The sequence below is a fragment of the Mauremys reevesii genome, linkage group 15 (assembly GCF_016161935.1).
Source record: "Mauremys reevesii isolate NIE-2019 linkage group 15, ASM1616193v1, whole genome shotgun sequence".
In the NCBI taxonomy this organism is placed as follows: domain Eukaryota; kingdom Metazoa; phylum Chordata; order Testudines; family Geoemydidae; genus Mauremys; species Mauremys reevesii.
This window is the reverse complement of record NC_052637.1, coordinates 37,123,841-37,147,153: the sequence shown is the minus strand read 5'-3', so window position 1 is coordinate 37,147,153 and position 23,313 is coordinate 37,123,841. Positions and strand designations below refer to the sequence as shown.

Here is a 23,313-nt window from a genome sequence, read left to right as displayed (position 1 = left end):
AAACCACATCAAAAGATGTCCATGTTTGCAAATGTTTTGACACTTGGTGGGATTAAAAAACAAGCACTTAGAAGGAATATTTTTAAGGCAGGTGAATCCTTTGTTCATTTTCTCAATCAAGTTAAGAGGGACACTTGTTAATTTAAATTTAAAGACCGTTTAGTTTGTTTTTTCAATGCCTGTCTCTTTGTTTCTAACTAGGGAGTTGCAGCCTTTGTAACTTGCGTAGGCCGAGCTTATTGCACACACCAGGAGCTGCTTGCATTCTTTCACCCCCCCCACACACACCTTTCTGTGTGTCACTCTCCCATCCCCCTCCGTTTCTAGCATTCCCTGTAACTCTCCCCGAGTTCCCTTGTGGAGTCTGTGTGCCCCCCATATTCCCATACCGGGGTTTCCATTCTCCCTGCCTCACCACTGGCTCTGTGTGTGTGCCCATTTCCCCTTCCTCTATGGCAGGAACGCTGTGTGCCCTTCCCCCATTCCCCAGATGCCTGTGTGTATGTCCCCATTCCTTGCCACCATTATTATTCTTTCTGTCTCCTGATATGTTGACATCCTGATAAGTGATTCAGGATGTCAACATATTAAACTCTCTTGGGAAGATGAGCAGTGATGAATTGCGGTATTGTTATGCTGAAAACCATTAATGGGTGTCATTAACCAGTTGTTGGATAGACAATTGAGGGAGCTGGTGTTCGCAGGGACTTCATGTATCCCTGATTTTCCCCCAAATCAGTACAGATTTCAGAGTAGCAGCCGTGTTAGTCTGTATCCATAAAAAGAACAGGAGTACTTGTGGCACCTTAAAGACTAACAAATTTATTTTAGCATGAGCTTTCATGAGCTACAGCTCACTTCTTCGGATGCATAGAATGGAACACAGAGACAGCAGATACAGTACAGTACAAATCAGTACAGTTCTGGCTATGGATGCCTAGGACATTCCGTGAAATTTCAGAATTGATTGGCTGCGGTGTTCAAGTTGTCAGTTTGCAGTCTGAAAGCCCTTGAAGTCATTCTGCCCTTTGTGTGGTAATGTGCATCTCAGGGACAATGAATGGATGTGCCTAAAAGAGTTATGAATTCAAGTAAGGAGTAATCAGCAGGAGCAGATGAACTCTAAATCAAGTGTATTTATTATGCATTTATTGATGACAGTATTCAAAAATAAGGAAAACAAAAAAATACAAAGAATAGAATCAGAGTTCTCTAATGGCAGTGTCCTGTCTTCATAAGGAGTAAATAGCAGCTCTGTAATGGAGGGTTCAAAAACTTGAGTTGCTGTAACTACAATGTGTAAATTACATATAATGAATTCACGTGACATGGGAGGAAGCACCCATTCTAAATGAGACCCCTCACCTGGCATCATGTCACAAACAACATTGCAGAAAATGTGGCCACGCCAGTTGTGCTTTTGTTACAACATTTGGTGATGATATAAATAAACTTCTGTCTGGGAAACTTAAAGATGTCTCGTTTTAAATAACAGGTATGGGTTGGTTTGTTTGTTTTTTCTTTTAAGACCTTGCGACCATGGAAGAAAGAATCCTGAAACGTTACTACAAAAAGGTGACAGAGTTTGTGGCAGATATGACCAAAATTTTTGATAACTGTCGTTACTACAATCCAAGTGACTCCCCTTTTTACCAATGTGCAGAGGTTCTTGAATCATTCTTTGTACAGAAGTTAAAAGGATTCAAGGCAAGCAGGTAAGGCAAAGTGTTCCCTATATTGATAATCGTTTGACTATAACATGAGTTTGTTTTAGAAAATCTTCCTACTACCCTAAGCTTATCCTACTGCACTTGTATAAAGGCCTGCCTCTTCCCCAACACGTGCCATTATAGCTAGATTTGGAAGGGAAGAATCTAGAGTCAATACATTCCAGCTGTTGGTTTTTGTCAAACTTAGGGCCTGAACCTGATCCCCCTTAAGTATTTGTATAATTTTTGTTGAAAATACGAATTGCATATCAATATGGGCATTATCATAATTATAAAGAAACTGAACACTAAAATAAAGAAGACCTTTTCAGTTACTGTGAAAACCAAATCAAAGGGGTCAGCTTCTGTTTTGAATATTATTATTAGCTACTTACTGTCCACTGGTGCCAGGTCCTTTCCTAACACTGCAGAAAGGATGCTCCCCCTACTCCAAAGAGCTCACAATCTAAGGAAAATTCAAATGTATGCAAAAGTAAACAGTTCCTTACTCTTACCTAGCGAATTTCCATCTTTTCTTGTTTTGTATTATTTAGATAACCTGTTCACTCATTTTTAAGCAACTATACGTCCAATTGAAATAATAGAAATTTAAAATTGAGACGAATAGTGTAAAATAAAAAACAGAAACTTAACTTTAAGTTCCTTTTCTGCAGGAAAAGACTGGTACCAAATATTCCATCTGGGAACCTTGTTTGTAAAACTAACATGCACTCTGCTTAACATGAACTATACAGCTTGCCAGCTACATTTCAGGCTCTAATCCATATGCCCTTATGTATAATACATAGTATCATGTACTTACTTACATGAAACCAGGGGAGCTGTGAGTGGTAGTACTGCTATAATTAAGATTGAGACTAGCTTACTCTTGAACACTAGTATAGTAATAGGACTCTCCATATATCATTGCAGATTTGTATCCCAACAATAAACCACCTATGTTTAATTACAAATATTACTTTCATTAAAGTCAACTTGAATCAGAATTCTGATTATGTACAGTCAGTTGGTAGATTAGTCAACTTGACCATTACACTTGAATTCTGGTAGGTTTAACCATAGAATCATAGAATCTCAGGGTTGGAAGGGACCTCAGGAGGTCATCTAGTCCAACCCCCTGCTCAAAGCAGGACCAATCCCAAGGCAGATTTTTACCCCAGTTCCCTAAATGGAACTCATAACTCAAGGATTGAACTCATAACCCAGGGTTTAGCAGGCCAATGCTCCCCCTCTCGAGCTATCCCTCCCCCACAGATCAATTCAGGATTAAATCTATTTGCAATTAACTCTGTTGGACGCTGCACTTATACCCATCTGGAAGTTGCTAGTTTTCAAAGTGGGACAAGAGCAGGACTGTGGGGAAGTGCAGGTGTGGCCAATTGAAGCACTTGTGTATTTACCCTCTTAATTTAATTCTGTGATATCTGCTTTTATCAGGCCATTACTGGCTCATGCTTCTTTCATTCTGTCATATTTGGTTATCCAACATTCATTGTTTGCACACTAATTTCATTGCTGCATCTTATTTATTGTGCTTCTTCATTTACACCATCCATGTTCTTTCTTTTCTTGCAGATTGTGATATCTTTAGTCTGACCTTTTTAACTGGAATCAGAACTGGATGTTGGGGTCACTCTTTCTTTTATTGTACAGTACCGTGACATTAAACTGCCTTAAAAAATCCAGATCAATGTCCAAATATTAAGTGTTCGTTTTAAAATGGAAAAAATTATTTGCCAGCAGCCATGTTGGTAAACAAAAATGTATTAAGAAACTGTCTGTTCCTTGGAATACTGTATTTAAACAAAGTCAAATAATTCAGTCTTGGAAACTATGTATTTTAATTAATTATTTGCAGTCACTAATAAAACTGTGAACGTTAGAAAGGGGATTCGCTGAACTCTGATTAGCAAAAATGTGGTATTAATTTCTTTTACTATTCAGTTTTTTATGTTTGAACGTTTATCCAAAGACTTCCCAAATCAATGTAACTTAAGTATATTTTGTATATTTTACCAAAAGTACCGTAATAATTTATGAATTGTCTTTATGCCTTCCCTATTACAGAATACTATTATGTATCTTGATTAGTAAAATTTTATTTTGGGCATTTTTGGATATTCCAGTGAAGCATCATGTTTTGTATACAGTGGAATTTTTTAATGCTGTAGCTGAAAACTTCTGTAAAGTTCGGAGATGCTTGTTTTAAATGGTGTTCGTCTCCAAAGATGAACAGACATAACATGGCTGCATTCCCCTCTCAGTGATTGACCCTTGGCATCCTCTTAGAGAAACAGGGTTCTCAAAAATGAAGGGTGCTTAATTCACTTTTTTCTGTATTCTGCAGGTCTCATAACAACAAACTGCAGTCTACAGCTTCTTAGAGTTCAGCGTGTTAACCTAACACACACACAGCAAGAATCTGGTTGTCTGAAAATTTTTAATTAAGAAGCCAGATGGTTTTTAGTCAGGTTATCCTGACAAGACTTGATGTAAACTGTGTTTTTATTGGTCACAGCAGTCAAATTATATTCTTGGCTTATTTTGTCCAAAGGACAAAGGAATAAAAATCAGCAGCACCACTTTCTTGTCAAGATCAAATTGTTGTACTATTGTGGCAGAAGTGAGAAACCTTTGTTTTGTTGGCGAGAGAGAGAGCAAGCAAGCAAGAAAAAAGATACAGTAAATGGGGTCAAGTTTAACTCCATGGAAATGCCACGTCTGTTCTTCAGTGAAGAAGCTGGTTTAAAGTCCACACAGAAAACTTTGACTGTATTTATTTATTGTTGCAAAAAAGGACGCTTTTTTATTGCTGCCCTCATTGTCAGCTAATTATTTTTTCTTATAAAATCCGGCCCCGGTTACATGTAATCCATTCTGTATCTTAACATGATTCCTGTAGGTAAAAGTACAAGAAGACCTCTAGATGTCTTTTCTTTCTATGAAAGGAGCTGCTATGTACACATGTGCACACACAAAAAAACTGGGAATCAACAATGAGTTTATCATTCGTGGTAAAGAAAAACGATTAAGCTTGCATAAAAGTTGGGCTAAGTGGTCACAGACTACAGACTCTGTTGCCTTGAATATAACAGTACAATTTGTCATTTACTCTGCACCAGACTGAAATGAGTAAAATCTATTTGAAGGTATCTTGTTTGTAAACATTTGTCAGATTCTAATTTTTTTCTTTTTGTATTAAAATTCAAAACATGGATGTATAATGAAACAAAATAAATGGAGATAATTTTTCTCCCCACAGATGTAGCTGTCTTTGAATGTGCGCTAATATGTTTGTAAAGTTTTTGAGGGGGGTCTGTTTGGAACTGGAAGTATCCCAAGCAGTAGGGGAGGAAAAGGTAGGAAAGGTAGAAAGGGAAAGTGTTTCTTTCTTTTCATTAAGCAACTACTATCCCTTTAAAAAACAATTCTACTGTGGTGCCATAATTGCTGCATCAGATAATAAAGGCAGTATTGAGAAATTTCGTTGTCCACTTCTGAATTAGAAAGAAGGCAAAATACCATCCAGGAATGAAGTCCCACATGTTTGTAATTATATCCGTGAAGGGCATTCTCAGTGGTTTTGTCTCTCCCTATACAAGGAAAGCTAGCATGAGGGATAAATGGAAGCCAACAGAGGGAGATGTGACTTGCAGACTTTTTTTCCTTCTCCTCTCTCTGATCTATCACTTGCATATTGCTTATGTAACTGACTTTGTCCTATTAACTGCCTCCAGTAAATCAGCCAACGCTGGTTTATGCAGCTCTACAACCATTTTGCTAGATTTTGCACTAATTCACAATTAGCTTTGTCCTACAGTGATCTGGGATTTACCTGGTTTATGGATAAACTTCCCTTGGGTTTAACCTCACCCTGCTATGCAAGAACCTTTCCTGTTAATTTCTTAGAAATAAGACATTGCTACTGACCACAGTTTTCTTACAATTACATGCTCAGGTTTACAGGTTCTTCTGGGTTAATTTTATCTAATAAAACCCATACATTTTTGTACAGATACTGTCATTTAACCTATATGTGAAAACTAAAAATGATTTGTTCAATGTGAAAACAAAATCAGTTTATGCTTCTTAAAAATATTATGGAAGAGTAGTTGCATTTAGGTTATGTTGTCCTTTGACTTCTTAAAATAAATGCTACATATTGTATGCATTGTGTTTGATGCAAGAAGGAAAATTCTCAATTTAATGAGTTCTGAAAATATTCTGCATCTCTTCCCAACTTCATAGTATTTCTGTACTATTTATTCATATATAAATATATATGATGTCATTTGAAACTTAATGCGAAAAGAACTTTCTTACCTGTAGCCAATAGATTGCTATGTTTTTAACAGTTGTGGCAAACTGAAGAGTACTTTTTTTGTACGTAATAGGACATTTCATCCTAGACAAATAAAGTCTTGTGTTTGACATCCGATTTGGTTGCGTTTCTAATGAAACATTGGTTGATTATGTAGCTCTTGGCATTGCCAAATTTTATGTAACTTCTTAGGAATTTTTAATACAAATTATTCTCTTAACTTCATATAGACATTTTCACATTCTTGACATCTTTTCAGTTTTTCTGTTGCCAGCTAACATGTGGAGACATTTTCTAGCTTTATCAGGTATCAAATTTTGTGGTTTTGTCTTTTTTTTAAAAGTGATATATTAAAAAATAGAGATACCATATTTGCAATACCAGTATCATTCCTGTACATGGTTTTTCAAAATCATACTTAAAACTGGTTCTTAAAAGCATGAGAATTCATAATACTTGAGACCTGCTATGTTGCTCCAGTGTCCTGTTTCTATGTATTATTACCATGTAAATTCCAGTGTCTGTTACTGAATTATGTTTTAACTTGGGTTTTTGGTGACACAAACTAACCAAGCTGAGGTTTGTTTCTCTTTATGCTGTGTCGTCAGAGCTCCTCAGATAAACTCGAGCGGATGTAATTAGTCCTTGTGTAGAATTTAGTTCAAAAGCTTTTAAATCCTCATAAAAGGTGTTCATAACAGATCTAGGTAAATCACTGGAGAGACTGCAGTGTCTTATGTGCTCAGTGTATCAGTGGATTGGCTGCAAAATATTCATGTTTGTCCTGCTGAAAAAAACACCAGGAGTTAACATTCTTCTAAAGTAAGAGATCCTGGAAAACAGTTTGTTAGAAATGTTGAGGGGCAAATACACTCGAAAGGGACACTGTCATCTACTTACTTTTAAAATCTTTTGGCTTTTCATTGTTTGTAATAAAACATACTAGAAGTTTTGGGAATTAAAATCCCTGCCAGATTTGTCCTTTTTGTTGTCTAAACTTTGATCTGTTTAGCAATGCATGTGGCTATATTTGCTTTCATTGGTCTGTACATTAGCATTGTTGCTGATGTACTGGTGCACGTTGTTGCCCATGTCCTATTAAGGCCTGCTTGACATTGGCCTTTTCACTGGCGCTCGTTGGAATATGGGTTTTTTAAAGACTCTTAGAATTGGGGGGACATTTCCTGAGTTAACAATTTACAATCTAAGTTTGACAGTGTCCCTTTAATGAAGATAGATGTGTAGCCTATGTGCACCTCATTTGCTATCCCAACACCACACAAAATAACCTGAAAGTGAAATGTAAACTGTCTTTTAATGATGAAATCATTAAAATCTGTGTAAAGCAAAATTGACTCAGTATGAAAAGCTAGCTGTACTATAGACTAGTTTTCTATGAAACATGTACTTTCTTGTACATTTAATACATTTTTGATATGCTTAGTAATCTGCCCCATACTGGCTAATGTAATTGAGTATGAAATGTTTTGATCTTTAAAGAAATTCTCACTTTCTTTCCACTCCTTTGCTGCATTAGTAATCTATTGTAATTCAGAAGTTTCTTTGCCACCTCACCTCTTGAGCTTGTAAAGCAAGTAGTATAAGTAATGGCCCTTTTTTTTTCTTCAAATCAGGTACAGCTTTTAAAATAGTGTGATCTTGTTCAGTGAGAGAGTCTAGAAGAGCAATCCAAATGATGTTTATAAACATCTTTCTGCAGTATGACACATCTACATATATTTTTAAACACCACCAGTTAAAACATATGCTGCGTTTACCAAAAAGTGAAAACAATGAATAGTTAGATGTTTAAGTAATAGACATTGATAAATATTGGACTGTTACCTCTTATTATATGACACAATAAATAACCACTTCACCTCTTCCAGAAGGAAGGTAAGATTTTGTGATGTGAAAGGAAAAATAAAGGATCTTGCTGCTTTTCCCTCTTTCAGTAACGTCATGATGTCCTAGTCCCTGTGTAATCCAATGAAAAAATAGATACACACCAAATAGAGTTGGGCCCAAATAAAATGGTGTGTAATTCAACTTTACCTAATAAAGGCTTTATCTATTTCCTTAGTGGCTTAACTCTCCAGGTGCAATATTATTCTAGGGTGTGGTTTAAAGCTAGGGCTGGTCAAATGTTGGTTTGTCCTAAGCTAGTGGTCTTGCTCCAGCTGCTGTCCATCACCACCACTGATATCCTATTCGTTTCCTGGGGGAGAGCAAGTATTAAATGAGCCAGGGCAATGGTGCTACCCTTCACTCCCCACTCCAGGTGTCTGCTTTAGACCACTCTTCAGTGTCATGGATGAAGGTAGTGGGGGATGTGTGCATTGCTGAATCTGGATACATGGAAAACGGGGCATCACTGAGCAAATATCAGAACCCAAACTGGAGACATTCATGTAGCCCTTCCTCCAGTACATTGAGTTGCTGCCAGGAACAGTCTTATTCTGCCAAAGTAAAAGCCCCTCATTAGAGTTTTCTTGGGAAAATTTCAACTGCCATCTCAATTGTAAATGGGCCATTCTCCATGCTTGCTCAACTCTGTTCTCACTTAAATGTACTGTCATAAAAGTAGTAAGGAGGCACTGTGACCTTTTTAGATAGATGCAAGCTACTGGTTGTCAGGTAGCAAACATCAATCATATGATAAAACTGTTCTGATTCTAAAAGCTAGCTAGTGTGTGCAGCCCAGTAAACCAACCCTTCACCTCTCTCCCAGTTGACAATGCAATCAAATGCTCATTTACAGCAAGAATATCTAATGTTTTAGAAGTGACAGCAGTGTTTGCAGTCAGTGCTCTAAGCCTAGTGCATGGCAAGAAACAAATCACATGAGAACAATTCTGGGAAAGTACTTTTGCTGTTCTATTAATGTCACCTTGCTTGCCTGCCCATACAATTTTGGTTTCTGAATAGTCTCCTGGTAAAATCCTTTGGTGTACTCTGCAATAATGCATAGTCACCTAGGTGTACCATTTTGCTGAGAGAGTCCTTGCTTCAGCTGCCTTTTAAAAAAAAAAATGTACCTCATTATTATTGTGTAACTCTACAGCAGAGTCAAAAATCAATGGTTCCAGACCTGAATTCTACAGAGCTCTACAAAATGAATGTATTCTCCTGGCGGGCTGTCCAGAGTCGTACAGAAATCAAGATTGATATTTGCCTCTGTGACTTCTTCCCCCACTCCCCACCATGGCTATGCAGACTCTCATTGAAGCTAACACACATTTGACTGCCTATATCTAAGGGCTTGTCTTATTACCTGCGGGGTCGGTGAGCAGCAATCGATCTAGACTAGATGCAATAAATCGACGGCTGAGCGCTCTCCCATCGACTCCAGTGGAGCGAGAGGCACAGGCGGAGTCGATGGGAGAGCGTCAGCTGTCGACTCACTGCAGTGAAGACACTGCGGTAAGTAGATCCAAGTACATCGACTTCAGCTATGTTACTGACATAGCTGAAGTTGCATAACTTAGATAAATTCCCCCACTTCCTCTGCCCCAGTGGGTAGACCAGGCCTGAGAGGCACATTTATTACTTTGTCTAAGGGCATGTCTACACTTACTGGGGACCAATGCTGCTGCGACCGATGCAGCGGGGGTCGATTTAGCGGGCCTAGTGTAGCTAAATCAACTGCAGATTGCTCTCCTGTTGACGCCAGTATGCCAGTGGAAGGAGAATAGTAATGTAAGTTGATGAGAGAGCATCTCCCATCAACACAGTGCAGTGAAGAAGCTTTCATAGCCCACCTGCTAGATACTACTTTTTTAACATTTTGACAACAGCAAGAGATTTTACTGCTATTCTAAAAGGCAGCTATTTTTTCCCACTGTTAGGGGAACTAGCTGTTAGGGGAACGTTTTCATTACTAGCTAAGCAAGTTGATGCTTTTTTTTGAAAAGGCATTGAATCTTTTCACTGGGTCTCTTCCTGAATTTTTTTTTTTTTTTGAAGTTTCTGCCCAAAGAGTAGAACTGATTAAAACAAACAGATGAAAAGGCTAAGAAGCTGGATTTGAGATAATTGGGGGGTGGGGGAGTGCTATTTAGGAATATTTAATACCAGCATTTCCTACAAGGGGTTAAATGTTAAAACAAATATTTGTTGAAGTTTCACTAAGGCTCTAAAAGTAAAAGATCAGGTCCAACATAGAACTGATTCCAAAAGTAGCTTTACTGTTTTGCAGATATAAACCTCATACACTTGTCTTCATAGAAAAATTATACCAAATACACTCAATAGTTTCAGGGTTGAACATCCATTCCAGAAGAGTAATTAGGCATGCAAAATGTGTATGCAATTGCATGACTGATTTGCATGCCTTGATACCATAATTTGTACATGCAAATAGGTAACTATACACATACTAATTGGCTATTTGTGCATGATTTGTATTCAATTAATGAAATAAGGCATAAATTTTTAAACGGGTAATTAAACATTGGAACAATTTACCAAGGGTCATGGTGGATTCTCCATCACTGACAAGTTTAAAATCAAGAATGGATGTTTTAGAAAAAGCTTTAGGAATTATTTTGGGGAAGTTGTATGGCTTGTGTTATGCAGGAGGTCAAATTAAATTATCAAAAGTATGCCACCTAGCCTTGAAATCTATAAATGGATCAATCTCCGAACATACGTGTAAGCTCCAGTAAGGTGTGCTGTGGCATATGTATTTTGAACATGTTTCTAAATGACAAGAAAAATCTGGTCCCTTATATTTGACAAAAATTGGTATAATTATACATTGTTTTCATAGTTTTAAAAAACAGTATTATGTACTTTGAGGAAACCAAAGTGCTGCAAAAATGTTATTTTGTCAGAATGCTTAGTTTGATAAATCCTTTGATCGTGTTTCAAAACAAATGTCTACGTATTTATGCTGTGCAGCCTTTGACCTACAAATGATCATGCAACACATTACAGATTTAGGGTTTGAATGCTCTTTTTTTAAATTTCATTACACTGAGAACTTTAATACTAGGAAATACACCATTTTTAATATTAATCTAAGCAATAAGAGACAGCTGTTTTCAGTTAAACTGGTGTAACTCCAGAGTGACTCCAGTTACTCCTGATAAACAAAAGAATGTAGCTCTAAAAATAATCAAAATATTAGGATTTAAATTGTGTATTACAAAAAGGATAACCTATTACTTTGGAACCATATTTAAAGGGAAATCCACTAAGCAGCTTGTGTTCTCTACAGTCAGTGAATAGGTTTGATTTCTAGGCTGTATTTTTCTTTTTTTGCGCACTATATTAGTATCTGGATATAATCAGAACCTTTGAAAGAAACATTGTTTTATAAACCATATAAGACATCAGGCGTTCATCAGTACTAGAGACAGAATTAAGCAAGAGCTGAGCTGTAGTCACTCTAAAAGGATTCTTACTATGGAAGGAAGGTCAGACTCAATCAAAGTAGAGACCAGTTTTGTTCTGCTAGCTGACTGCCAGTGCTGCTTATGCCCTAGTAAAGCAGTTAGAACTGTAGCCTCATCTACACTTGGTGTGAGCTGCCCCTTGAACTTTACGATCCCTCTTCCTGTTGAATCTTTTTACATAGTTGCTGCCGCTCCTTAGCAGCCCATCTCCTGGCCGCAGACGCCCTCTCAGGAACTGCAGCAGAGGTGCAGGTAGCTGCCGTCTCTTGTGGTAGATCTGACCCATCACAATATATCTACTTCCTGCAAAATAACAAATAATTTACTCTGGGTTGGTTTATTTTCATTTTTGTTTGTTTCATTTCCTTTACTTGTTTCATTTTAGAAAAACACCTGTTCCAGTTTGGATGATTGTAGCTTAGTCACATTTTCTTTTAACATACATTGGGCTAAAACCAAATGTGTTAAAGTAGCAAAATTCAAATTATTAATAAAGCAAGAGATGGGTGAAAACTGGAACTGGCTATGCCAACTTCCCCCCACCATCACCTTGGCTTTTGGGGATTGGATAAAAGAAGCAGGTCTGCTTGCTGGTGAAAGCATCAGCAGGGCAAATGTTTTACAGAATGTAGTTTTAGGGGATTGAATGGCTTTAACCATTCTGCCTTGCAGACAGTTGGGCTTGTTTTGCAGATACCTGGAAACCAGAAAGAAAACAGTTTGTGTGCCCCCCTGCTCCTAAATGAAGCTGTTCCTTCTGCCCAACCTGTCCCATGAACCCCTTTTAAATCTAGGCTAACTGAAATCCCACACCACCTAGAGCAACTGACTGGATTTAGCTGGGAATCATTACCAAGTTTAAAATCTGGACATGGTTTACTGCAGTTTAAAGCATCCACAATGAGAATGTGAACTCGGAAGAAGAAGCCATCGGGGGTGATATACAGGCGACTCATCTTGTATAATCCGTCGCTATTTACCAAGAGTGTAACAAGGTGGACTCCTTTCTCCAGTGTTTCCACATCATGAACAATCCCATTCACTGCTGTTTTAAGGGAGAGAGGGAAAACAATCACTCGATACACTTGCTACTGGCACATTGATACTCAGCTCATGATACATGCGGAGGCTCTAAATGAATCACAATGGTGCAGTGAACAAAAGTCTTGAAGTTTATAAAGTACTTCAAAGTTGAGTCCTATGTGTTGTTGAATAACAGTGCAGGTTAGGAATGGTGGGGTTGAGTATTCACTTGAAAGGGAGAAGAAAAAGAAACATTCATTAGCGTATTCTGCTGTATTACTATATTACACGGGAGTATTATCTAATTTGAAAGGAGAGTCCTCTTGCTCAGTGTCCTTGCAATGCAGCCTGATAAAGCAGCATGAGTCCTAATCTTAGCAAATCACATAGCACCGTGCTACACCATTTCTGCCTCAGAAAGACTCAGGACTGGGCTGAGTTAACTGAGGGACTGGAAAATCCCCCACATGTATTCTAGACAGACTGCGATAAAGTCACTGGAGAGGTAAGGCTAGAAAACTTCCTTGACAAAGGTCAAGGCCATACCTGCCTCATGGAGTGAAAACTTCTCTTTGATGCAGCCACTAGCTTTTTAATCTCTAGATGTAAATTCATGAGGAGTAAAGCCCCTTCTGTGATCACTCTAGGGGAACCGGGGCATGGGGCTGTGCAGATTAATGTTCATTCAGGCTGGGTTAAGAGACAGGCTTTTTTTTTTTTTAATTTAAGAAATAAATGAAATTATTTCATCATTAAAGGATGAAATACGCAGAGGGCCAGTACAAGGCCTCGATCAGAGACCTATGTGCTGGGAGTCATTCTAAAATTTTGACTAAAAGGAAATTAAGGAATGTTTGTTTGTAGAAAACTGCCTAATGTCTAGTCAGGCAAAAGAGATGCCTCATAATATGCTTATTTTCTGGAAATAGAAACACCTGTTAACTGGTACTAGGCATGTATTTTACTTATCTGCTTTTAAATATTGAGAAAGACACCATCTAATCCCCTGCTGCTTTGATAATGAGACAGCTCCATTCAGAAAACTTGTGCTCCAATTTCCAGTGCAATTAACTCAGAACTACACTATCTTTTGCTACCATCTGTGTGTGACACAAAATGGCCATTAGACTCTAATGCAGCATGACCGCTGCAGGCAGAAGTCCTATGAAGCTAAAGTGGAATCCGGAATGCCGAGAGCATGCCATTCAGGCCATCAACTGGCATGGTCTTCCATCCAAATTATATCCTAAAACTCATTAGAGCTAGGTAAATAATGCAATGGCAGTTAAACAATACAGCTACAAAGGTAGAGAGATGTATCCAATTGTGGGTTAATAAGAAATGGAGAATTATACAGCTTGTGAAATGGCTTCATCACTGACAGTGATGTGTGGATGGAGTGGGGACACTAAGAAGGCCAGTGTCAGAAAAACAGAAAGGGGATGAGATAGTGAAATGTGATTGATGCTATTTGTTGTGTATGTATAGGAACATCTGTGATGGGTGCCTTAAAAACAGTTATTAGAATAGGCTGGAGCAAGCCCAAGAAGGCTTTTAAAAACAAGAAAGGAAATGTATGTGCTAGTAGCATTGGCCAACGAGTGCGTCTGCCGTGCCTGCCTGCAAGTGAGAATATATGCAATGGAACAAAATGGTCTTACCAAATTCACTCACACAGAAAGCCTCTGCTTCATCCCTCTCCCTCCTGCACTCCGTCAGGCACACCTTCTCCTTGTTGTCAGCATCTAGAACTGCAACAGGCACGTATGTTGTGGATGTGCAGCATTAACACAACATGCCCCCTGGAGTTCAGGACTGAAAGTAAGTAACCCTGTTCTCCTGAGAGGTCACAAAGTCCCTTCCTATAGAGGTTCCCCCTTACCTTTTTTCAGCACGTTGAAGTGATACAGCAGGCTAGATGACTGGCGGTTGGTGACCCAGGAGGGCTTGCTGATGTTTCTTATAGGGTCATGCTGTTTGTAGGGATTCACCTTGCCAGGTCGGTTAAGGTGATCCACCATATTGGGATCTTCTGTCTCAACTGCCCCAGTGTCTTGGAAAGGATGCATCTCAGCTAAAGTCAAGGATCTGCCTTTATAATGGGAAAATGCTCTATGGTGGAAGTGTGCTGAGATGCTGTTCGCTGCCTCGGATTGAAACCTATCTGCATGCATTCTGTTTGCATGATTGAAGTCAAAGGAAGCAGAAGGAGGTCCCTCCATGTGGCTCTCGGAAGCCAGGACCCTGCCATCCTGGTGAAGCTCTTTCCTCAGCCCCGTATTGTTTTCCACTGAGGTTTTGGCCTTTTTCTTTTTGTCTGGTGAGACGGAGAGGATGTCAGCAGCTTTTGGCCACTGGAGGTTAGCTGGAGACAGCAACCAATGCTCTGTTTGATTCTCTTCACCACCACTGCTGCCTCTAAATGGGAACTTAGTTTGGCGTGGTGTGGAGTCTGCTGCACTGTACCCATCCTTGCTGAGTGCTCGAATGGGTTTTCCGATATAGGGCAGGTATCCTATGTACAATAAACAGAAGAGGTAGAAGTGTTTTAACCTTTTTTTTGGGGGGGGGGGAGATGACTTGTAAGCTCTTTGGGGCAGAAACCTTTTTTATATGTATGTACAGTGCCTGGCACAAGGGGAGGGGCAATCGAAGCCTCTAGCCATTACCACAATATAAACAATAAATGATCCACTAACAGGAATAAAGCAGAGTGCCCATATCTGATAGGCATCTGATTTCACTGTCCCCACATAAAGGATAGCACCTGCCTCTCTGGGCATCATTGCTTGTGGAACAAAATCTGAATTAGCTTCTCATTTCCAAAATGCTGCGGGGTTGAAAATAGCTGGGATTCGTACAACAAAACAGCCTTTCAAAAAATGCGGGGGCCAGAAACACAGGAAAGATTGGAGGGGAACTTTCTAGCTCCTATTTCAGACAGAATCCCAGTAACTCCAGCATGGAACTTGGCCCAGCTGTGTGCAAGCTGAACCCTGGTGATCTGCATTTTTACTATTATTGTTACAAATTAAAAACATGATTTATAAACAAACCCTTCTCTCGAAAGAGCCCTGAAAGTCCAGGGAGCATCCGGGGGAGCCAGATTCACAGTGCAGCTCGGGCTGATTGTTTAAAAGGCTATGCCAACAGAACTATTTGGTTTTCCCATCCATGGGACGCCTTATTGACAATGTCATCTGGACTTTTCAATGCTCATGGGCTTTGAGGATTGCTGAATAGATCTTTATCCAGCGTTTTTTTGGACTTCTGACTTGTGCGCCATAGAGCTGTCAAGGAGCCCAAAAAGCTCATGTTTGGTAGAAAAGCCATTGCTTTTAAGTAATGATCCCTTGCATTTGTTCCTGATGGCAGAAAGATGGGATTGAGAGAGATCTGCCCTTTATTTCTAAATGAAAGTTAAGAAATTATTATGATGATAAAATATTATTGTGTTTTTGGGTCAGGCAGGTTAACAGCACAGTGCAGGCCAACTGGGAAAATTTCCAGGTCTCATTTCACACCATCCTTTTCCCCTTTTGAATCTCACAAAGCAAATTGACTTTCCTTTTAGACAGAGTTTTCTTTCCCCTGCAGTTTTTTTCCCCTTCAAATTTGTGGTTCCCTCTTCCTTTTCAGCCTATGCTTGCCATGCAATTAGTTTGCCAATGTAGAGTATTTAAATACAGTTTACCCACACACACAATGTGGGTGCTCGCTGTTTGCGGTTAACAGTGTGTAGGAGGCTGATCCTGACTCGTCCTGTGAAGTATTTGACATACACAGATGAATAAAGTCCTGGTTTATCTCCAAATCCTGACTCTCAGCTGTTGACCTCACCATTACTTCTCCATTGCTCTCACCAGCTGTTGTCATGGGAAAGATTTCCTGATATTTGGGCTGAATGCATACGAAGTCAGAAATTTCCATGAAGACAAGTTGGGGGCGGGGGGAGGTACAAGCTGAAGACAGGGACATGCCAGAGTGCACTGGAGCTGTTCTGCCTGGAGCCTGAACAAGTCCTTTCAAACACATCTCCTACCTGCGATGTTTACCCCCAAGACACGTTTTCACTAAGCAATGAATTTCTAAGAAGAAATTAAGCATTTTGTCATGACCCAGATTTCCAATCCCGCTCAATTCCTCTGTCAGATCTCTGGAGACTGGGAAAATAGAACTTCAACATAACACCTGATCTTTTCTGTCCACGGGGAGAGATGCACCTTTTACCTCCATGCCCTTTGCGGGATGCAGTAACAAATCTGTTTAGTCTGACATGCAGAAGGCACAGGTGGGAGCTCAGAACAGCTGCACTAAACAACAAATTTGGAGCCTACAGGGAGTAGGAGGGGGCTAAAAAAGTCACACAAGAAACCACACACATGAACCACTAAGTAACTCACAAACTGCTCAACACTGGCTAACTCAGGATTCGTGGCATTCGCTGATTCTGTTTCTTGCAGGTGCTCTCCAGCCTCCCCAGACACACACCTTCCTCTGACACATCAAGTATCTCTGCTTGCTTGCTTGCTTGACCAATGAACACGCTAAAAAGTTCCTTTTCTTGCCTCTCATGTGCTTGCTGCTGCAGCGTGCTGAAACGGATGCAGCTGGAGAGGGCTGTCAAGGCAAGAATTGGAAATAATGTGTCCAGTCTTTGTGGGAAAGAGCGACGCTCAACCTCTCCCCTCCTTGCTGGAAACAGCCAATCTGCCCTTTTCTGCTTTGGCATGTTAAGAAACTTACCTGACACCAAGTTGGACGATGGTCCCATGACAAAACAGAGGAGCCAGAATGCTTTGGTTGTCATGTTGAAGGAAACCTTTTCCAGACTCTAAATGAACTGGAGTCTTTTATGCCCTTCCCCCTGGTTCATGCTAATGAGAGGCAGCCTTAGGGGAAACATGAATCGCTCCCTGGACAAACCATTGGAGCAAGACCAAGCTGCCGCAATCCTGCTAGCCTCCCACTGCCACTTCCTAAGAGAAATGTGCATGGAGCCCCCCCACGCTGGCTACAATTGCCTGAAATGTCAGTTCTGTCTTTGCCTGATTAAATGAATCTTCCCTAAACTCCTATTCTCTACACAAAGTAGTCGGGGTTGGGGTCTTGTTTTCCTTCCCTACCTCTGAGGGGAAATTGTACAAAACATATCAACGCATAATTGGATACAAGGAACTGCATTAAAATGCAGCATACAGACTCAGGGAACACATCACCACTACATGTCTGCAGCTACTTTGGGGACAGGCAGGGATGAGATCAGAATTTATGCACAGTCGGTTATAATGGGTGCATGTTTTTTATTTATTGTACATCTGGCTATTTCAGCCCTTATTTCATGGGGATTTTGCAAATTTGTTATAGTCATTGTCTATTCTCAACAGAAAGGTCTGCTGTTCCCTGTATAGTTTCAATTTATTTTAGCAGAGTAGCAGCTGTGTTAGTCTGTATCCGCAAAAAGAACAGGAGTACTTGTGGCACCTTAGAGACTAACAAATTTATTTCAGCATAAGCTTTCATGGGCTACAGCTCACTTCTTCGGATGCATAGAATGGAACACACAGACAGGAGATATTTATACATACAGAGAACATGAAAAGGTGGAAGTACGCATACCAACTGGAAGAGTCCAATCAATTGAGATGAGCTATCGTCAGCAGAAGAAAAAAACCTTTGAAGTGATAACTGAGATGACCCATAGAAGGTGTGAGGAGAACTTAACATAGGGAAATAGATTCAATTAGTGTAATGACCCAACCATTCCCAGTCTCCGTTTAAACCTAAGTTAATTGTATCTAATTTGCATATAAGTAATATATGCAATAAACTGTACATGCAATAAACTGTACACAGCTATATGAAATAAGGCTTTGTGCTGCTGGGGAATTTGTTGGAATATATAAGACAGTCCAGCTATAAAGAAATACCAATTATCTACATCAGACATCAAATAAATAAAATTTCCACTCTAACTGGGAGCAACCAAAATAAGTTTTCATATACCTCTGGTCTGTTTAATTTTAAATAATTAAATGGAATGGAAGTTTACCATTTACTTCAGTGAGGGCAAATATCCAATCCTAAAGCTGCAGTATTGTCCCAACCATTCTCTGTCTTGACTGGTAACTTAATATAGAGCATGCCGGCAGGCGCATTAGAAATCCAGAGAGCGTTTATATATATTTATTCTAATGCATTGATCATTCTTAATAAACCATTTAAGCTTAAACTAAGCGATAGATACTACAACATTCAGCAATCTTTTGGGGCCTTTCATTGCATAGCTTTCCTCTGTCTGTAAAGATGGGCTTCAGTAAGCAGGCTACAGGATATTTCTAATGACCTTTAACAACACTTGTCTAGTGCTTTTTGTGTTCAAAGCACTAAACAGGCATAAACTAACTGATTAATCCTCATAACACCCCTTATCATGCATTGGGGTAAGCAGCTTCAGTAATATGAAGAAAAGTCCTCAACTGTTTAAACTGGTTATATAGGAACAAGCATATTTGGCTAAATGAATCCCACATCAACAAAGTTACACTCAAGATGAATTTGGCTCAGTGTGTGTAAGGTGAGAGGAGGGGTGTAAGAGTTCTAGATACTCATTCAAGTTACTGAAACTGGGTTTTAAAATAAATTGAGTTTATTCTCCGTATATCTAAAATGGTTTGCAATATGTAAGGAAATTGTAATACATATATGACCCTATTCTTTAATTTCCCATTGCCTCATGTGTTAATTCTTTTTCTTGTTACAATATGCCGTTTAAATGTTTTAATTCTGTAAGTATGTTAATGTGGGGGAAAAAAACACTGTAGAAATCTAAACCCAGACACAATGCTGAACTGAATTCACAACTGGAGATTCACGTTAAACATCTCAGCCATTATATTTTATTAATTTGGCTGTTTAGGAGTTGTTCCAGCACAGTGCATTCCTCTCCATTTCTCCTGGGGTTAGGTGGGACAATGAGGGGCAACACACCAGAAAAAACAATGGGGTGGATTAGATGAAATACACAGTTGTTCTGTAACATTTACCTAATATGCTTCTATGGGACTGTGCTATGGCAGGCAAGGAGCAAATACAACCTGCAAATAATTAAGTTAATTTGTTATGCTTCTTTGAATGTTAAACTCTTTATATTGTTTAAATTCCTCAAATAGTAAATAAATCAGCTGGTTAGTGTCTGAACACTAGAAAGGTAAGCACTGGCGCCCCCTGGAGGATAAGGAATAAGAAAATGATGCCTATGCTCTCTTGATTCAGCATTTTCTTCCTTATGTAAAGGATGTATGGGGCAAGATGTGAGTATGAATATGTGAGGAGTTACATGTGAAGGTGTCTTTCTGGGTGTAATTTATATCTACTTAAGGAGTATGTATGTGGGATGCATCAGAACCATGTGGACCTTTTGAAGATATAAAGAAACCACTAAATAGATACAACCTTCTGATAAAACTATTTGTCAGTATAATATAATCCATTTTCCTATATTGCTGTGTTTATGTCCAGGTGTTTCTCCTAAAAATTCAACTATTTTAAAATTTCAGCTTCACTGGTAGCACTGTGGACCATGTGGTGGTTAACATGTCTACACTAGCCTTTGCACTGACTGATGCTACTACTGGTGAAGCTGCTTTTTTTGTTAGCAAACTGTAGTGAAACACTCCTAGTATAGGATTCCTTCTCCCTATGAGAAAAGTTTAGAACTACAATTTTAGCCACCAATTACATCTATTGAAAAACCCCACAGACCCTGCACTGGTGATAATACTGGCTTGCAGCAAAAAAAAAAAAAACGGATGAATTCCCCATTCCTAATCCCCATAGAGAAAAGAACACTGAAGTTCTGATGCCATCATCACCCTGATGTGTGATAAACAATGGCTCACTACAAAACACTAGGGCTCAGATTTTAAAAGTTAGGTGTCAATCTGCTTAGGTCTGTTCTCGCTGCAACCACGAAGGGACCCTCCATCTCTCCCAGGTGGGGCTCTCTGCACAGGACCAGGAAAGCACCCAACGTGCTGTACGTTGCTCCCAGTCAAAGCAGGACACCAGAACGCTCAGAGCTACTAATAAAAGGCTCCTATGTCCAAAAAAACAAAACAAACAACCTAAGCAATTAGATGGTCATTTTCAAAAGTGACAAAAGCACTTAGGAATCTAAATCCCATTGATTTTAAATGCGAGTTTTAGGCACTCATGCCTTCTGACAAAGGAAGTTAGCCGTCTAAATCCCTCTGGCACTGCAACGCTGACACAACACAATGTCTCAATACCTTTAAAAATCCGGGCCTAAAAGATCAAAAATTAAGTCCAAATGAAGGCCTGGTCTACCTCTGTATCTCCCCATAATCCAATCGCCTGCCAAAAACAAAGCACAACACATCCTCAAGATGCTCAACCAGCAGCACCTAGACCCTGGGAAGGCCCAATCAAAACCAGTAAGGCCGGAGGGAGGCTGACACAAATCCCTGTACAGAACGAGGCCCCTGATCCGAAGCTCCCTGCAGTCAGCGGACACACTTCGTGGGCTTTGGCTCGGGCTGTTATCCCAGTACCTCTCTCACCGTTCAAAGTGCACAACAAAGGGGGACGCCTGCTACTTACCGCATGAGGCGCCATCAACTCACATCGCCTCAAGGTGGGAGGAGGGCGGGACCCGGCGCCCCGCCCCGCCCAGGAAAGGCCAAACCCCAGACTCGCGCCCTGCCCTGGGCAGGCTGCGCCCCTCTGACAGGCACAGGCCGGGGCCGTCGCCTGTTTCCCGCGCGCCCTCACGTGCCGGCGGCGGCCCCTGGCCACAGAGCGCTCCTGGTCTGTCTGTGTTTACATGGGAACCGGCGCCGCGCTCCCGGTCTGGCCCGGCCCAGCCCATCGCCTGCCCCTTTCTGCGGGCGGGCGGCCGGGGCAGGAAAACCCCACGCCCGCCCAGGAGGCCGCTCGCAGCGCGCCGGTGCCGGTGCCCGAGCACAGGCCAGCCCGGGGTTCGTTGTACGCAGCCCCGCTACACGGGGGGTTTCCTTTCTGAGGGGCCGAGCTGCCCTGGGAGCGTCTGCCTCAAGCGTTCTCCGCCCCGTGCCGGTGCAGGCATCCCCGGCACGCAGCCATCGCAGCCCGGCGACGTGCACCAGCCGCCAATCATCCCCTAGCTCCTGCGCGTCGCCTCTCCCGTGCACGGGAGGCGGGACAGCAGGATGAAAAGTGTACCAGGGCGGCGGCATGTGCAGCCCCTGCGGGCGATAAGAACGTGGAAGCGGCCCAGGAGCCCGGCGGGGCGCCCAGACACGAATTTACCAGGCTGCTCCGGCTCGCTACAAAACGTGTGATCAGCACGACCCAGATGGGACTCGAACCCACAATCCCCAGCTCCGGAGGCTGATGCCTTATCCATTAGGCCACTGGGTCACCCAGTGAAAACGGAGACGGGCGCGCTCTAAAGGCCCCGCCCGGCTCCAACTGGCTCCGCCCCGCCCCAGCCCTTGGTCCTCGATGAATCCAGCCTCCTTCTAAGGGCCCCGCCCAGCCCAGGATGCCCCGCCCCCCACTCGGTCCCCAAACCCGCGGAGCTCTGACTCCGCCCCTCCCCAGCCTTCGCAATCAACAAGGCGCGCTAAGGACTTGAGCCTGGGCTCTGCCCTGCCGTTCGCGACACGCCCTCAGCCGGTCAGCGTCCCGCCGCTAGCCCCGCCCCGAACACGCGAGGGGCTCACTCGCGCGCAACGGCCGTTAGCTCCTCCCTCCCCACGCGCCTTGGTAGGCGGTGTCACCCCCATGCCGCCCCCTGTGCTCCGGCCTTTGGCCGCGCCCCCTCGCGCGCGTCCCGGAGGTCGTGTCAGGCTTTCCTTTCCCGCGTCCTCCACAGCCGCTCTCTTCCCAGAGCCCCCTCCATCGTTAGCACTGCCACTGCCCTCTGCGCCCAGACCCCTAAAGTAGTGCTCCCCTGATGTTAGCTCTGACAAGGGTGGGAGTTGAATCCCCCAAGAATCCTGGTCCCAGCCTTGTTGGGGTTACAAGGGCTCTGCCACACAGGAAGTGGAAGAGAAGCCCTCAGGGGCAGGCAGGCCCAGGGCCGGCGCCAGCGTTTTTGCCACACCAAGCGGGGGGGGGGAGGGGCAAAAAAACACGATTGGGAGCTCTGCTACTGCCGCTTCATCCTTTGGCGGCAGGTCCTTCCCTCCGAGAGGGACTGGGACCTGCCGCAGAAGAGCCAGCCTTTCCGTTGTTCCGCCCCAAGCACCTGCTTGCTGAGCTGGTGCCTGGAGCCGGCCCTGGGCAGGCCTCTGGGTAAAGGAAGTGGGAGCGAGAACTCAGAGATCCTTTCACTAGCCCATTTCGCCCGGGTAATTTATAATCCAGAAAAGTTCCCCGCAATAGTGGGACCATTCTCCTGCTTATGTTTGCTACATGAGAGTGAGCTGCTGGCAGTGTGTTCTCCCTTCAACTTTGGAATTTGCTCTATGCTTGGTTCTTAATAGCCCAAATCTATTTGATCTTTTGGGCATGCTGCAAAGCCCCTATTTTTGAGCTGGTTTTTGAGAGGGTCTGGTGGTGGATCTCTTAGGAAACTAAGGTCTAGGATGTTTTGGATTTGGAATCTGGGGGCTGGAGTAGTATGTGAGGGTAGGTTGCTGCTCTTTTGATTTGATTTTTAGTATGTAAGGAGTGCATCTTCAATCGATTTGCTTTAAATCCCAGTAAAGAGCTGCTGGCACTTCTTTAGGTCCAGTGGCTGTCTGGTTAGGAGCCTGAGTCTTGGTTTTGCCAAGAGCAGGAAGGAATGCACACAGGGTATATCTTTGGGTATGTCTAGACTGGAATAAAAGAT

At 41.7% G+C, this 23,313-nt stretch overlaps 2 protein-coding genes and 1 non-coding gene across 20 annotated transcripts in view; 1 reads left to right on the top strand and 2 right to left on the bottom strand.

The window, feature by feature from the left end:
• Nucleotides 1–5,897, top strand: part of BPTF (bromodomain PHD finger transcription factor) — an 89,753-nt gene extending 83,856 nt beyond the window's left edge. For 10 of the 14 annotated variants that reach the window (XM_039502029.1, XM_039502033.1, XM_039502024.1 and 7 more), the window contains 2 exons: nt 1,529–1,715; nt 4,078–5,897. In XM_039502029.1, the coding sequence (XP_039357963.1) occupies nt 1,529–1,715; nt 4,078–4,114 (224 nt within the window). In that variant the 3' untranslated portion in view covers nt 4,115–5,897. Of the gene's footprint in view, nt 1–1,528; nt 1,716–3,305 lie in introns of all 14 variants that reach the window. The other 4 variants (XM_039502026.1, XM_039502025.1, XM_039502027.1 and 1 more) reach the window with 4 other exon arrangements.
• On the bottom strand, nt 912–21,914 carry C15H17orf58 (chromosome 15 C17orf58 homolog). Of its 5 annotated transcripts, XR_005588525.1 has the most exons (9): nt 21,783–21,912; nt 14,356–14,988; nt 14,135–14,224; nt 12,304–12,495; nt 11,460–11,753; nt 7,627–7,727; nt 6,054–6,838; nt 2,105–2,175; nt 912–1,070 (listed from the first exon to the last, which is right to left on the bottom strand). XR_005588525.1 is itself a non-coding variant. In XM_039502039.1 (5 exons), exons 1-5 carry the CDS (start codon nt 21,877–21,879, stop codon nt 11,563–11,565), a joined length of 1,203 nt encoding a protein of 400 aa, XP_039357973.1. In that variant the 5' UTR covers nt 21,880–21,912; the 3' UTR covers nt 10,219–11,562. The 5 variants fall into 5 exon arrangements, 3 of the variants coding, with proteins under 3 accessions (XP_039357973.1, XP_039357974.1, XP_039357975.1); XR_005588526.1 differs by lacking the exon at nt 2,105–2,175; XM_039502039.1 differs by lacking the exons at nt 912–1,070; nt 2,105–2,175; nt 6,054–6,838; nt 7,627–7,727 and having other exon boundaries at nt 10,219–11,753.
• On the bottom strand, nt 21,821–21,893 carry TRNAR-CCG. Its single transcript has one exon. It is a non-coding gene; the product is annotated as a tRNA-Arg (tRNA).
• Nucleotides 21,915–23,313: the final 1,399 nt, after the last annotated feature.